The following is a 16,862-nucleotide window of genomic DNA, read 5'->3' as shown; positions in this document are numbered from 1 at the left end:
AAGGCAAAAGGCCATGCTTCTCTGTAACCATGTTCCAAAGCCTAGCTTGTTTTTATTAAAAGCACAAGTTTATGAGCAATGGGGGACTGGAGGGAGTAAAGCAAAGGACACTGTATTTATGACAGCTGCATGTAATCCTGGGGTCATGTGATTGCCATTTGTTACCTTTCCAGCCAGCTTCTGACAAGCAAAGTTAATAGGAGAATTTGGATTTTGGCAAAAAGGGCACAAAATTGGTTCATGGCCATGTGATAACTCAATAACTGCACTGCTGAGCATCAGATATACTGGTTGCAACTGTGGTTGTAAGGTTGTGGAAGAGGTGAAAAAAATATAAATGGAAGAAAAAAAGAGCTAGTCCATTCAATATTGTAACATTCAGTGCTTTTTTGTAAAAGAAAAAGGTTCCGGAACTCACACATGTCATACAAACCGCCTTGCCTACCCTACAAGGTTCCATCCAAAAAAGGTGCCAGAACTCTGTTCTGAGCATTCTATGAGGAAAAAAGCCCTGGTAACATTTCATACTAGCAAATCTTACATCTATTTGTTGGCTGATATTTCTTATCATAAAGTGCAAAATTGATGCATTCAACCATGACTTCAGTAATGCAAGAGAGCGCATCCAACATAGATTGATTCTGAAATAGAAATAAAATAGATTTGTCAAGACAACATAAAAAGATGATGATGATGATGATGATAACTTTATTGTCACTTTGAATGTACACCAATCGGCATACATCAAAATGAAATTTTGTTGCATACAGCTCTCAAAGGGTCACCACCTCCGATATATACTCCTTGTTCAGGGCCTGCTCAAATTTCACATTGTCCATTTTAGTCTCTAGGGAGTGAACGATGGCAAACACGACAGATGGAAATGGGGCTCCATGTGGATTAGCTCTCAAGTTAGCTTGTATTCTGACAACCTCACCTTCTTTCCTTTTTCTGATGCTGACTCTTCCACCCTTTCCTTAAAGAGGTCTTGCTTCTTTTCGCCCCTGGAGCATGCTGCTGCTGCCGCCGCCACCAACTCCTCCAAAAGCCTCTCTCTCTTCCTCTGGGCCTGCCGACAGCCTCATCCAGTTCCTTCGCTCCATAAGCTCCAGGTCCTCTCCTCCTCTGCCTCCTCTGGAAACAGCCCTGATCTGCAATACAATCCATCACTGGGCCAGCAGTCAGATCTTGCTGCTGGTAGAACAAATTCAAACAGTGCCAACGACTTTTAACGGTCTCGCCAACAGTTCCAAAACAACTAGAAACTCTCCAGGCCAGCAAAGATTGTCGGTCGTATGTCGTATGTTACCTTAGTTCCACCATGTTGCTCAAACACATTAAAATCTTCCTGATCATGTGGCCTATAGCCCTTACTATCCCTCCCCAAACTATTCGCCTTCAAGAGCCAATGCAGCTGCAGCCATTCCAGGCGCCGCCATCTTAGAGACAAAGAAATACATGTATACTAAGGGCCTCCACTTACAAGATGTGCTTCATCTTTTAATCCAGATATTATTTTGGCACACAGGTCATCACAACATACATTATCTTCTGCTGTTGGTACTAGTAATGCACAATGGGCAAATGCTTTATATAGTTCTGACCAGGAGTGCAATAGTATTTTTGCTGTAGACTGTAGCAAAAGAAATTACATTTTAACAAATCTTAGATTCTAAACGGCAAGTACTACTATAGATATTCAGAGCTTCCTACCTGTGGAAATTCAGATGAAAATATACAATTTACTGGTAGCAACAGTGCACTGTAAATTGCATTGAAATTATGCTCCAAAGCATCACCTTGATTTACATCATTAGTCTAAGGGGGAAAAAAGTAGTTGAAATTGAAAAATCTTCAAAATTTTTAACATTCAAAGTATTTAAAACATTGTAGACACATTGCTGACACAATCTGAACTTTATACATTTGAGACAAGCTGAAACGTTAATATTCTTGTTTATTTTTTATATCCAGTTCTGAAAATTATTTTTATTTCTGTAATAACATTTTGGTATCTCTGATACTTAACTAGATAAACTAGTTCACTATACCTTTTTCTGGGACGCGGTGGCTCAGTGGGTTAAGACGCTGAGCTTGTCGATCAGAAGGTCGGCAGTTTGGCGGGTCGAATCCCGAGTGCCGCGTAACAGAGTGAGCGCCTGTTACTCATCCCTGCTTCTGCCAACGTAGCAGTTTGAAAGCACATAAAAATGCAAGTAGAAAAATAGTGACCACTACGGTGGGAAGGTAACAGCATTCCGTGCACCTTTGGCGTCTAGTCATACCGGCCACATGACCATGGAGACATCCTCGGACAAGCGCTTGCTCTTTGGCTTTGAAACAGAGATGAGCACCGGCCCCTAGAGTCAGAAACGACTAGCACTTTACCTTTACCTATACCTTTTTAATCCAATTAATGGGTTAAGTATAATACTCCACATTCACCACAGATAATTCTTATTTTCCAAGTACATGGCAATCTGACTCATAATTGTGAGTACAGACTCGGTAAAAGACAGAGGAGACATGGGGCCCGATAAGCCACTTTCCACAAGAGATTTGTAGTTCAAAAACAATCTAGTTAAGAAAAAGCAATTAGAATCAAAATTAAAGAGATGTATTTTAGCAACTAAATATCCAGTTGGACATAATCAAATTAATTGTGGTAGTTTTAACTTTTAGAGATGGGAAGGCTAGTGAAGTTATACTTTTAAGTAGGATAACACTACCATTTGTTAATGCATTATTGTACTTCACCAGGGTAATTTTAAATAAAGTAGCATTTTCAAATAAATTCCGGTACTAGAATACAGAATTTTAAAAACTATTCTTTATTATCATATAGAATTAAAAAAAAACTGTTCTGGAGTACCTACCTTTGACTCTGAACTCCATATTCCAGAAGATCTTCGAAGAATAGCAGCTGAAGCAGGAATAGTCCTGGCGTTCCCTATCAAGAAAAGAAAACCTAAGTCTACTGTTCACTGGTGTATTTCAGAAATGTAAAGTCTATTCTGCCTTACCAACCCTACCCATCGTCATCAGTTTCAGGACTCAATTTCAGGACTCAATTTCTGTCAATCAACATACTTGTAATGTATTGGGCCTGTTTTACTGGAACTGTTCCACGTGTCTTTGAAGGCTGCTTGAGATTGCTTAATCAGGGAGTCTGTGTAACGGTCGCAGGCTGCCTAGACATGCAGTCTCCAGGACGACCATTGGTTGGCTCTAAGGCGGGAATAGGTTCCTTCAAACCTATTGGCCGCCGCCTAGTGGCCACCAGTATAAGCTGCATAGAAGCCTTGGGTACTAGTTCACTTCCTGTTATTCATTAAAGCAATGTTCCTGCCTGAACTCTCTTGCCTCATCTCCTGCTTGCAAACAGCCCAGTACACAACAGTGGCGACGAGGATGGGATACTGCTGCTTTGGGAGAGCTGAAAGTCACTAGGGGGTGAGACCAGCCAAGCACCTGGCAGGGAAAGCGTTCCCCCCCCCCTCGGTCGGCCTAGCACAGCCACGCTAGCAACCACAAGCCCTGCGGACCAGTCCCAGGGCCACGAAGAAGCAGGACAAGGAAGATGAGAAGCCCAAGCCGCAAAGACTTCTGAGATTGTGAAAGTCAGAAAGCTTGAGGAGTTTGAAGTCATTCACCCAGAGAGATAGGCGTTGTACATCTCGAGGGTCGAAAACTACCTCCGCGCCAACCAAGTCGCCGAAGATGGCCTGAAGGCCGCAATGCTCCTGTGTGTCTGGGCCTGCAACCTTCGATATTGCAGAGAACTTGGTTGCATGGGTGCAGCTGGAGTCCGTAACGTACATGGCCCTAAAGAAACAGCTCTGCGACCATTTTCAGCCCAAGTTATTGGTGATAGCTTGGAGGCATGCTTTTGAACAGAGAGTTCAGCAGCCTGGAGAAACAGCAACAGAATTCATTGCAGTGTTGAGACAAGCTTCTTGTCTGTGCCATTTTTCGGGCTTAGAAGAAAGGCTTCGAGACCAACTCGTCTGTGGACTTTGGAGCAGAGAGCTACAGCAGAAACTCCTTGCGAAAGAGACTCTCTCGCTCCAGGAAGCCTTGAAAGAGATCATGGCAGACGAACCCACTGGCGGGGCCGTGAAAGCGATGCGGCTGGCCAAAAGCTAAGCACATTGATTTGTGCTTCTTAGATTGTAAGCCGCCCTGAGTCTTCAGAGAAGGGTGGGATATAAATGGGATTAAAAAAAAGCACCCAGCACGAGGAGGGCGTCCACCACGAGGATGCTGAACTCCCAGAAGACGTCGACTGCAACCACGAAGTGGACAAGCTTCAACAGCACAAAGACAAAGAACAAAGGAATACTTAGAAGGCAGTTTCCTTTCCTTGGTGTCCGGGGTGTGGTGGCTGCCACCAATGCATGGACTGCAGGTTCCGGACAGCCATGTGTCAGGCCTGTGGGAAGACCGGTCACATCGCTTCAGTCTGTACAGGTCGACACAAGGACCGCCAATCGGGTATTCCAATCAGGAGAGGTACCTGGGCCCCGGGGCAGTTTTGTATAGGGTTTTGCTCCAGCCGTCAGAGTGTTTGCCGCACGGGAGCTCGCCACCCTCTCAAGCCCAAATTGTGACTTCAAGTTGAGGTGCAAGGTGTCCCTTGCAGGATGGAACTGGACACTGCTTCAGCCGCGTCCATCATTTCCCTCGAAACCTTCCATTTTGTCTGCAACTGCAGCAAGAGGTAGGCCAAGTTTAGGTCATCCGACATCATCCTGACCGACTTCCAAAACTCTCGAGTTGCCGTCAAGGGCGAGGCCATATTGTCCGTCAAGTTCAAGGGGTTTTCAGGGCCTCTTGATGTTACTGTGGTGGAGGGCCAGAGAATGAGCTTAATAGGGTTTGATTGGTTTGATGCTCTAGGCATCCAGGTCACCGGAATCTATTGGACACAAGCGTCGAACTTGGCGTCAGTATGCAAGGAGTTCGCGGACATTTTTGACACTAGCCTAGGAACATATAAGGGCCCTCTGATAGCCTTTAAACTTGATCCTGCCGTAATGCCTATCAGGATCGAACCCCGCATAGTGCCATTTGCACTTAAACATAAGATTGCTCAAATACATAGCTATTTAACCAATATAACCCATGACTCGGTATGAATTTGATGATAGACATTTATCAGTTATCAGGCTTTGCTTATAAGAACCTCAAGCACTTCAAGCTTTCTGTTAATACCCAAATAAAATATTTGGGGATAAATGTAAAAGGAATGCTGATAGTGATGTTAAAAGTTTGTCTGGCATGACAAATGCTGTTAGCTGAGAATCTTAATTATTTCTAGCAAATGTTAGATTATGATATTGTACAGATTATGGATCTGAAAAATAATGTATTAAAGACCAAGTTATCTGATAAAGTGGCAAAAGATTTCAAGTTACGGTATGCAGTATATTAATGGGGGAAAACTACAGCAAATAAATGGATTTTTGTACCTTCATATAATGTTTATTGACAATGGGAAAATAAGTAGAAAACTATCAAGATCACAAATACAAAATAGTGAGTAGTAACTGGCCTACTGATAAAATAAAAATGCAGCCAACTCTCATTTATGACTAACCCCCTTTCTCCATAATAAGTCCCCAGAGTAAGGTTTGAAGGCTTGGAATACGTGAATAGGTAGAACCAGACCATCACATTGGTCTACTCTAAGCCAAAACTTGAGTTAATGCCTCCCAATAACAACAGGGATAAGCAAACCATGCTTTAGTGTAGTCTGTATAAAAGAACTTTTAGTTGACTTTAGCTAAATTAATAGAATATGAAATCTACACATCAATTTTACATCCAAATGAGCTAAACACACAAACTTAGCTCCAGTCACTTCACTCAATGGGTGACCAAAATGTAAAAGTTTCAATTTTAACAAAACAGAATTGTGGGAAGCATTTAGTAGATTTGATTGAAAAAAAACTTCAAACATAGTTTGCAGCTAAAACTAGTGTACTTCACTCCAGGTACAATTTGAGTTGTGGGAGGGAATTAGAATCATGGAGTTGATTCTGTTGAAAAGTTCAAATTGGTAAAAAGTATGCACAGGCGCAAAAATTGATTTGGCAATTTTGATTTGAAGGTTCAATTAAGAATGATTGGATACAGCCTTGTAAACCTGAATGCAGCTCTTTACACACCTCTTAATTCAAAGCATATGTTTGTGTTGTTCACAGTGATCACAGATTGAAATGAAATATTGTTTATATATATTGCAAAGGTGGAAAATAACTGTAGCTTAGGGTTGAGTGGTTGGGATCTTGGTGTTCTCTGTCCTTGATTTTCTTCTTAATCAGACTAGGTAACATCTTCAGAGCATGGGGGAGCAAAATTTGCTGCCTGTTTCTAAGAGGTAGTTTGTCTTTCAGCCTTGATTGGGGTATTGTTCCTCTTTATCTAGTACTGGTTCCTGCTTATCTGGTTGTTGAATTCTGCAAGAGGTATGTAATTAAAAAGGCTATAGTTAGCCTTTGTCTCTGAGCAATTTATTGATGAAGCTTTTCTCAATTTGCCTTTTAATGGCTGAATGCAAAGTTTCTAGAAATTATTTTGCATTTTTGTATCTGACTTGTCTATATAGCTTCTATTTTTTAAAATCTCTCTGGATGTGCTCTTTTGCTTGTTTTTATTATTAATAAACTGTGGTTTAGCTCAAAACAAAAAAATACCTACTTAAGACAGAAAAAGAAAACAAAGTGAAGCTGGAAAAACTAGTTGGAAAAGTAGGGGCTACATAAGTATTTTGCTTTCTTAGCTTAGGGGTCGTAGCTTCTAGAAAAACTAAGAACTGTGAATATAATGCAAAGGAATGGAGTGGGGATCTTATGTGCAGCCCCCAGTCTTCTGAGATTGGTGTCCTAAGAGAGTAATTAGGAATTGGGTGGCATACAAGTTTAATAAATTATTATCCTGGCTAGTTGCACAGGCAGCCAGATGTTTAGACAGGATTTGGCACTTGTGTCTACTTGTTGAGTCCTATTCTGATTAATTCTTGAGCCTGGATTTACACAGCATCATCAAACCCAAACTGCTTAATTTTAGGCTTGGCATGTTGCTAGAATCTATCTAGTCTGGTTGATTTGTGATCCTCTTTCAGGATCTGTGAACCCAAAATATTGGGCTAATCAGCAGACTTGTGTGAAGGATTCTTCTTTGTCTTCTTCATGATACAGTGGCTATATAGTTTGTTGTGTAGCCAGTTCTTTGCAGGCAATAAGCGAGATGGAAGATTGCAAACAGGAACATTGCTTTATCGAGGCAAACAGGAACAGAACTGAAACATAGGCTGCTGCGCAGCTATTTATACAGTTGGCCACTAGGCGGCGGCCACTAGGGTTAAACGAACCCATTCCCACCTCAAATCAACCAATGATCTTCTTGGAGACAGCAAGTCTGGCTTACTCAGTGACCGTTATACAGACACATCATTGAGCAACCTTAAGCGGAATTCAAACAGACACATGAATCAGTTCAAGTAAAAATCCCAATACATTACCGTACATAGTTTTTGTGGTAGGGAGAAAGCATTAGGACCTGCTTCATTAAGGTATTTCCTGTTGCCTCTAGCATGCCCTCCAGCAGTTTCAGCAGTTAAAGAAGCTTTTAATGCATTTGCATATTTATCTCTTCGCATAGCTCACTAGAAAAGATTTCTCTTAAGGCATTGTGGTTAAAAAACAAAACAAAAACCAAACCCAAAACCCATGAATGGCAGGAAAGAAAGGTGAGTGTTTGGTTTTTGGCTATCAAATCACCTTATGGACATTTATAGTGTGTATGGATATTTGTAGCGTGGATAGTCCTAGCTTCTGTGTATGCATAGGAATCTTATCAAGGCTACTAAACTGCCAACAGGTTAAGCATAGTACTGTAATCCACCAATTTTCTTTTATAAAAGAAGAGAGTGCTTGTTGCTTCAATCAGCAGCTGTATGAAACTTCATCAGAATGAAGGGCTATTTTGAAGCTTTGGGCAACCCTATTAATTGGTCAAACTATGGTAATGCTGATGTGAGAACATAATAACCCTTCCATCCTATTTCCCTCTGTGTCCCATCTATATAAACACTTGTGGTACTTTGGATGTTTCTCTTTGAAACCGCTAGATGGCAGAATTTAATTAGCATCATCAGAAAATCTGTGGATTAAATTCTTATGTGCACTAGTCTGAGTGTAAAATCTGCTGTTACACAAGAACATGTGAAACCTCAATTTAATAGAAACCCACCCCCCACCCCCATATAGTAGCTTATGACTTTAGTTCAGACTCCCACTTAGTGGATTTTCTATCTGATCATCCCCTTGATATGTTCGGTAAAATGAAGTCATTCAAACAAGACAGTCATATTTACATTAATTTTAAGATCGATTATGGAAATTTGCCATAATGACATCCTAGGGATCTTGTAAGGCTTGGAAACAAAGCTTAGAAAATATTTAAATACAAAATGAAAAATAAAATCATTCTTGTAAATTTGAAGGCAGGGCCAGTAGGCTTTCCAACACTCACTTGCTGAGTAAAATGCGATTTATCTAATATTTGAATATTGCATTATTTAATTTAATTTAATTTAATTTAATTTATTGAATTTATATACCGCCCTTTCCCAAAGGACTCAGGGCGGTTTACAGGGTATAATTTTTAAAACATTAATACAAAAATTAAGACCAATTTAAAAAAGATTAAACTAAGTCCCTGCAACATGTAAAACCCCAGTTAAAACCCAATTAAAACTCAGCCTGAGCCGGAAAGCTCAAAGAGCCAGGTCTTCAGGTCTTGGTGGAATGATCGAAGGTTGGGGGCAGTCCTAAGCTTCACAGGCAGCTGGTTCCATGCAAACTCAACTAATCAATAAAGGGATTTATCTAGTGCTGCATTGCTTTTTTCATATTTGTTGACATGAGACCATAGGCTGAATTAAGGAAAACCTCTTGGGCTAGTCATACTCTCTCAGCCCTAGGAAGGAGGCTGTGGCAAACCACTTCTGACATCTTGCCAAGAAAACTGCAGGGACCTGTCCAGGCAATCATCAGGAGTCAATGCTGACTTGAAGTCACCCTTCACCCCCAATGATAAGAAGCAAGCAAACAGATGTTGTGAGGTCTGCCTCCTCCTCCTCCTCAAATAAATTAAAGGACCCCCAAAGCTATTCTTTTCAAGATGTCTTAAATATTTATTACCTAAGCCTCTTAATAATACATCAAATGCAGGGTAGTTTTTAGAGAAAATTAGTGCGCGAATACTTCTTCACAACTTTCCGGCTCAAGGAAATCCCCGCTGTATTAACAACTAAGAGAGTTACCACACAGGAGTTCTTTTAAAAATATAATTTTATTAAAAGATTTTAAAAAGATAAAAACTAATTAGTACAAACTAATATAAAGTAGGGAAGAAAAAAAGAAATCAAAAGAGAAAGCCAAAAAGTCGCAAGAAAGGGGGAAAAAAGTAAAAGAGAAAAGAATACGAGAAGCGGCTTCTGACCTTCTTCACAGTAGTTCATAAATACAGTTATAAATTTAGCTCTTTCTCTAAAATCACAACCTGTCTTGTTTCTATAATGCTGAAAAAGTGCAAGGATGGAAAAAAAGCGCAAGACAAATAGAAACGAGGAAGAAGAAGAAAAAAGACACTACACAGGAGCTCTGAAGCAGAAAGGAACGTGCTACCACAGTCAAGTATCATCACTCCCCCAGCTCCTTGACTCAAAATATTAAAAGGCAGATTCTGCAGTAATGGAAAATAAGGGAAGGCCCAGCTCAGTCCAGTAGAAGTATCTTTTTTAATGGCTAAGAAGAGGAAAATACAGAAGCTTTGGGAATGGGATCTTCTGGGAGAAAGCTAGCAACTTCCTCAAGGGAGGAAGGGAAGGTGTAGCTGTAGCCTATTCCCTTTAAAGGCTTTTATCTTTTTTTTTTTCATTGCAAAATTCCTTTACGCAATGCCAAATTTTCCAGGAAAATACTTCGTGGTTGCTTTGGGGTTTATAATCTTTTTAGTTGAGTTGATTGCAGTGTATTCAATCTGAAAGCCTCCTGCTGTTACCGAAGCATCCGATAAAAATTTCAGTGTCATGACATTTCCTGGATTAAGAAAAAGAACAACCATGTATGCGCAAGGGAGAATATTACTATTCCTTTTTTGTTTACACAAAGAATGAGAAACAGAAAGCTCCACCTTTCCTTCACCATGAACCCCCTTTCAATACCTTTTGTGACCACGGACCATGGCCATGGATCCTCAAGACTTAAGATTTAAATCATAACATTTCCGCAAGCCTTTGTGGATCATTGTGGCCCTCCCAGGGGGTCTGTGGACCACAGGTTGAGAACCACTGCTCTGTGACATTCTTGGATTTAAAAGAAAGGTGTAGGTTTTTTTCTTCAGGAAAAAGATCTTCTTATAGATCTTTAATTAGTACTTGGATAGGAGACCATCAGAAAAATCACAGAGGTTACATACTAGACCAAAACGTTGGGGGGGAAAAACCACCCTGAAGAATGTTTATCTGACAAAATGATTAAATTTAAAAGTGGTGTCTTTCCTATCTCCAGGTAGTGCTATATGGAAGGCTACCAAATTGCTGCTGAAAATATCCAGATGACCATTAGAGGGCAATAGGAAGATACAGGAATGTTTGCTGCTATCTAGTGATCATTGTGGGTTTTGAAGAAGTAGGAAGAGTATTGACACTATTGAAATTTGAAGTTGGAGAAGGCTTCTGAGAATACCATGGACAGCCAAGGAAACAAACAAATGGATCAATGAACAGATCAACCCAGAGACACAAATGACCAGCCTCCAATTACTTTGAATGCATTATGGGAATACCTATTTCTGGAGAAGGCTCTAATGCTGGGAAAGGTAGAAAGATAAGAAGAGGATGACCAGCAGCAAGTTGGATGGATTCAGTTACAGTAACAATGAAGGTGGTGATGGAAGACCTGAAAGACAAGGTCAGGGATAGGTCATCATGGAGAAACCTACAATGACTTGATGGGCCATAATCAAGTGATCATTTAGCTTACTGCAACACAGATTTTGTGGCTTCTAGCTCTTTGAATCTGAGAGGGAAATGTTGTAATTTCCTCTGTGGTCATTGTATTACCTGTGCTAATGACGCTATCTGGTAGTTCATCTCCACAGTATCTGAAAAACATTAGAACATAAGTCAGTCAAATAACAGTGACATGTTTACTTCTTTTTTCCTCCAAATCAAATGACGGATGAGGCTGGGTTGTTGGGTGGTTGCTTTGGATTTTGGAAGAGGTGGCTTTTTGTAAAGCAATGCTTGGCAGCTGTTTTGTGAATGGTCAGGCCCACCCAACAGCCATTTTGTGGGAAGAAATGCAACATATTTTCAAATGTGGCTGCCAGTTCCAAACAGTTAGCTCCCCTCACACAGGGAGGCCTTGATCCTTTAATGTTCAAGAAGTGGATCCATAAGGTATTTTCTCTTATTATTTTTTTACTCTTGAATATTTCACCACGCCCTCCTGAGAGATAAATTTTCCATTACTAGAAGTCTCAAAATTATTTTTTTTAAAAGTGGAAGAACTTTGGTCAGGGGACAAGAGATGGTGTTACCTCAAATTTTAGGCTTTTTTAATTAGCATTTTAAAATATGATATCACTTTTAACATGGCAGTCTAGGCCTCTTAACTTTAAGAAAGTTAAAAAAATTCTCTTCAGCTAATACCATTTCTTTGGTCTGTGAAAACTTGCTTTTTGCAGCAACTACACCAGGGGTGTCAAACTGCCAGGCCATGGGCCAGATGCGTCATGCCGAAACCGCACCCACCCCATTTCCAACAATGGAAAAAAAGTCGCGATACGTTGTGACACATCACGTGATGTTGCGAGTTTGACACCCCAGAACTACACAATAGAGTGTAGTCCTTGAATACATAAGCAAATTTTAAGCAAGATACAGTCCAGCTGGGAAAGAGTAATGTAACCCATACATTTGCCACTTGCTGTATGGTGTCTAAAATCAGAGTTTCTGTTGTTCAAGTCTCACATATAATCAATGTCTTTATTGCTTGATCACTTGATTTCTGATGTATCACAGATAGTATACAAAGGCTTGTATCTGTACCCTATTTAAAGGCTTGACACACACACCCTTAATAAGTGTGTTTTGCTTTGTCTGAATTACTTGATTTGTGTTTTTGGCTGGGCAAAGAAACCCCTTTTCAAAGGTAAAAATCTCTCAGATTCAGGGATCAAGTTCTTATCAGCTCCAATCCAAAGTTGGGATGTGTGCTATTAATTCCCCAAAGGTTGGATGTGCATGAGTTCTTCATGTAAAAAAAAAGGTAGGATATAAATAAAATAAAAATAAGTTTAACCTAAATGCTAAAGCTGCACAAAGGATTTGAAAGAGATTGTGTGTGCTATGCATTACTAGAACTAAGCATCTCTCATTGATGCTTTAAAGTAGCTGTGTCCTTTTCAAGGGCTGCATAGCATTCAAAAGCTCTCTGTGGCCATTGGCCCATGTGCATCAGAGACAATACTTCCTGTGTGAGAGCATTACCAATGGATAGGCAGGCAGGAATCATTGGGAATTATGTCTTGAGTAGCCACACAAACATTAGACAAGGCTTGGCTGCTGCTTGAGCAGTTCAAAGAAAAGTGTTTTGTTTGCATTAACACACTTTACAAAATACTTTTTAAAATGCCTTGCACATTTGCTACTAAATCTTGTGATGAAGGATAGGAAAAATAGGTGGATGGTATTAATTTATAATGGTAAGAAAGTATGCACTGAAGCATCTGTTCTCTAATTTCCTCCATCCATCTTATACGTAGGTGTATATATTTAGCTTCTTAAACAAAAGGAATGTCTGCAGGATGTAGTAAAAAAAAAAAAGAGCATGGAGGCCACGACAGTACAGTTGAAGCTCCCTCTTGTTTTTTATAAGACATTTTAGTCTAGCGGTTAAATTACTAGGCTAGAAATCAGAAGACTGAATTCTAGTCTCACTTTAGGCATGAAAACTGGGTGACTTTGGCCAATTTGCCCAGCCCATCTCACAGAGTGGCTGTTGTGGGAAAAATAGGAAGAAAGAGCATCAGGTATGTGTCTCGGCCTTGAGTTATGTATAAAAATAATAAACGTGGGATATAAATAAATGTGTGTCAGATATAAACAGGAGGAATTTTGATTGTGCCATTGGGATCCACCATCTTGACTTTTTTGGTATGCTACAGGCATCCCTGGAGAAGTTTCTTAGTATGGAAAGGAAATGTTTTACTCCCACTGAACAATGTACTTTTTGAAACATTTAACGATTTGTGTATTACATGTCCATACACATTTGTAACCAGATATATGTGAGAAAATGAGAGAAAAACAAACCCTAGGTCCAGAATTTTTCAAATCCAACTTCTGGAGAAGCTAGAAACACAATCAGCAGGCTCAGTTACAGTACTTCTTGCCTGAAAAACACTATTTGTGGGCAAAAATCCAAGGGCTCTCTCAGTAAAGTAGCTTCAAGTGCTACAAGTTATGTTTATCATAATGTGTCAAAATATATAAAAAATTACATTGGACTGAATCAGAAGCAGGTCCAATGGAATACATTCTGCTCCCCAGAGGATAAATCAACAGCATGAAAAAATCCGTAAGATGCCCGCATTCTCAAGAGAGCATTTAAAGAAAGGAAAGTCATAAAGCAGTAATAGATTCAGTATCTAAAGAGCTATCCCATCCCACCATGCCTGGCCAATAAAACTAGAGTCTAAAAAATCAATATCCATGAGTCTCAAATTGGCATTTCCTCCTGAAGATGCCCATAGGAGAAAGAACTCATTTCCCTTATTTTCCTTTTCTGTTGGGGTGGACCATGAAATATTGGGGGGAAAGGTTTCCAATTAATACTTGCTGAGATGAGGGAAGTGAACAAAATTCCACAGAAGAAGGTTATAATAATAATAAGTTGGAAGGGATCTTGGAGGTCATCCAGTCCAACCCCCTGCTCAGGCAGGAAACCCTATACCATTTCAGGCAAATGGCTGTCCAGTCCCTTCTTAAAAACTTCCAGTGTTGGAGCATTCATCACTTCTGGAGGCAGGTTGTTCCACTGGTTAATTGTTCTAACTGTCAGGAAGTTCCCAGAACAGAACCCTGGGGCACCCCACTACACACTTCCTTCCATGTAGATGCAGTTCCATTGAGGACCACACACTGAGTACGGCCTGTCAGCCAGCTATGAATCCATCTGTTAAGGCAAACCTCTTTGGGTGTTTCAAACTTCATCTGCTACAGTATAATACTTTGTCACTGTCATTCTGCATGGAGCTGGAAAATATTGTCTTCCCTGCCGCCTTGAAGGAGGCGGTGGTGAGGCCCCTTCTCAAGAAGCCTGCTTTGGACCCGGCTGTTTTAAACAACTATCGTCCAGTCTCCAACCTTCGCTTTCTGGCGAAGGTTGTTGAGAGTGTGGTGGCGCATCAGCTCCCTCTGTTCCTGGAGGAAACTGATTATCTGGACCCATACCAATCGGGTTTCAGGCCCGGACACAGCACGGAGACGGCATTGGTCGCGCTGGTGAATGATCTCTGGAGGGCTAGGGACAGGGGTTGCTCCTCTGTCCTGGTCCTATTAGATCTCTCAACGGCTTTCGATACCATCGACCATGGTATCCTGCTGTGGCGTCTCAGGGGGTTGGGAGTGGGAGGCACCGTTCTACAGTGGTTCTCCTCCTACCTCCAGGGCCGCTCGCAGTCGGTGTTGACAGGAGGGCAGAGATCCGCCCCGAGGTCTCTCATTTGTGGAGTTCCTCAGGGGTCGGTCCTCTCGCCTCTCCTGTTCAACATCTATATGAAGCCGCTGGGCGAGATCATTCGTGGTTTCGGGGTGGGGTATCACCAGTACGCTGATGATACCCAACTTTTTCTTTCCACCCCGAACCAACCCAGCGATGCCCTCTCCGTGATGTCCCGGTGCCTGGAGGCGGTTCAGGTCTGGATGGGGAGAAACAGGCTTCGTCTCAATCCCGCCAAGACTGAGTGGCTGTGCATATCGGCATCTCGGGTTAACCAACTTATTCCACCTCTAACGATGGGGGGTGAGGTGTTACCCCCCGTTGATAGGGCTCGCAACCTGGGCGTCCTCCTGGACTCACGGCTCAATTTTGAAGACCACATAGGAGCCGTGACCAGGGGGGCTTTTGCACAGGTTCGCCTGGTGCGCCAGTTGCGTCCCTATCTGGACCGAGACGCCCTACGCACAGTTACTCATGCGCTTGTTACCTCCCGTTTGGACTACTGTAACGCTCTCTACATGGGGCTGCCCTTGAAGACCACTCGGAGGCTTCAACTGGTGCAGAATGCGGCCGCGCGAGTTGTAATGGGGGTCTCCCGATACTCCCATGTAACACCTCTACTCCGCGAGCTGCATTGGCTTCCGGTTGCCCTCCGGGTGAAATTCAAGGTGCTGGTTATTACCTATAAAGCCCTACATGGCCTGGGTCCGGGCTATTTGAGGGAACACCTGCTGCCGGCATCAAACGCCCTTCGCCCAGTGCGCTCCCACAGGGAGGGTCTGCTCAGGGTGCCGCCGGTGAGAGATTGCCGGCGGGTGACACCCAGGGATAGGGCCTTCTCAGTGGGAGCGCCTGCCCTCTGGAACCAGCTGCCGGTGGAGCTGAGGACTGCCCCCGACCTCCGATCATTCCGCCGGGGCCTGAAGACCTGGCTCTTTGAGCTCTCAGGCCCAGGCTGAGGAGAAATTTTTAACTGGGGTTTTAAGTATACAGGGTCAATTTAATATTTTTTAATTTGGTTTTTTAACTTTTGTATGGTGGATTTTTTAATTCCCTGTAAACCGCCCTGAGTCCTCAGGGAATAGGGCGGTATATAAATGTAACTAAATAAAAAAAAAATTAAAAAATGGGAGATTCCTATTGGAATCAGAAACACTTCTCAGTGACAGATAAGGGTAAAGGAACGAGTGGGGAAAATTGTTTGGAAAGAAGATAGAATCAGGACTGAGAGGAGATTGGTTGGGATTGCAGCTTCCTCTAAGCAAGTGTCATTAGTTTGGAAGATGGTGAGGACTGGGTTCCCCTGGGCAAGTGACAAAGAAGGAGTGGGTTGGAAAAAGAAGGAAAAAGTGTGTGGCTATTAGCATTCCTTTGGCACTTATTAGCTGGGCTTGTACTTATATATGCTTATTAGCTTGGCTTCTGTGTGTGTAAACATGATACATAATCCTTTGGGACTGGGTGGAATTAAAAAAACCTTGGCCTTTTCTCTGATCCCTTCACCCAACCAATTGCAATTTGTACATCTTATATTATGAAAGATCTTAACATTTTACCTGCCCACAAAACCATTTATATCATCATAGCTGTCGTATATTTCCAAGTAATCAGCCATGCAGGCGGTATCATCCTCAAGGTCAAAGTCAAGAAACTGGATTTTGATCCGTTGGCCGTACTTCACTCTTATGTGCCAATAACAGATTTGGTCATCTTCATATTCCTTTGGGTACCCAGGGGTTTTAAAAACATGTTTTGAAGCTGTGAAGATTCCACCACAATCTTTTCCTGAGAGAAGAATAACAAAATCACATGTCACACTCCTCCCAGATGTCAAATTGTGCCTTTGCAGCCTTATAGCACATGGGTTTTCTTGGGGCAGTCTTCTACAGCTCATCTCTAACAATCCTGAAAGTGAATTTAAATCATATACGTTTTGTAAATCTACATATTAAATTGATTGGATACGTTGTTAGCCATCTTTCAGGCAAATGGTCTTCTCCGTGTAGCTTACTATTCCCTATCAGTAGAACAAGCTCTTAACACACTGCAGGTTGGCTACCTGCA

The 16,862-nt window shown here is 41.6% G+C and overlaps 1 protein-coding gene across 1 annotated transcript in view; it reads right to left on the bottom strand.

The window, feature by feature from the left end:
* Positions 1-9,229: 9,229 nt before the first annotated feature.
* The window catches only part of TNFAIP6 (TNF alpha induced protein 6), a 30,459-nt gene continuing 22,826 nt past the window's right edge, over positions 9,230-16,862 (bottom strand). The window contains exons 4-6 of the mRNA XM_083358131.1: positions 16,355-16,583; positions 11,135-11,175; positions 9,230-10,109 (exon numbers count right to left, since the gene is read on the bottom strand). Of these exons, the coding sequence (XP_083214257.1) occupies positions 9,961-10,109; positions 11,135-11,175; positions 16,355-16,583 (419 nt within the window). The 3' untranslated portion in view covers positions 9,230-9,960. The remainder of the gene's footprint in view (positions 10,110-11,134; positions 11,176-16,354; positions 16,584-16,862) is intronic.

The sequence above is a fragment of the Vipera ursinii genome, assembly GCF_947247035.1.
Source record: "Vipera ursinii genome assembly, chromosome: 1".
NCBI classification, from domain to species: domain Eukaryota; kingdom Metazoa; phylum Chordata; class Lepidosauria; order Squamata; family Viperidae; genus Vipera; species Vipera ursinii.
Note: the sequence above shows the minus strand (reverse complement) of the source record. Positions and strands in the feature narration are given on the sequence as shown.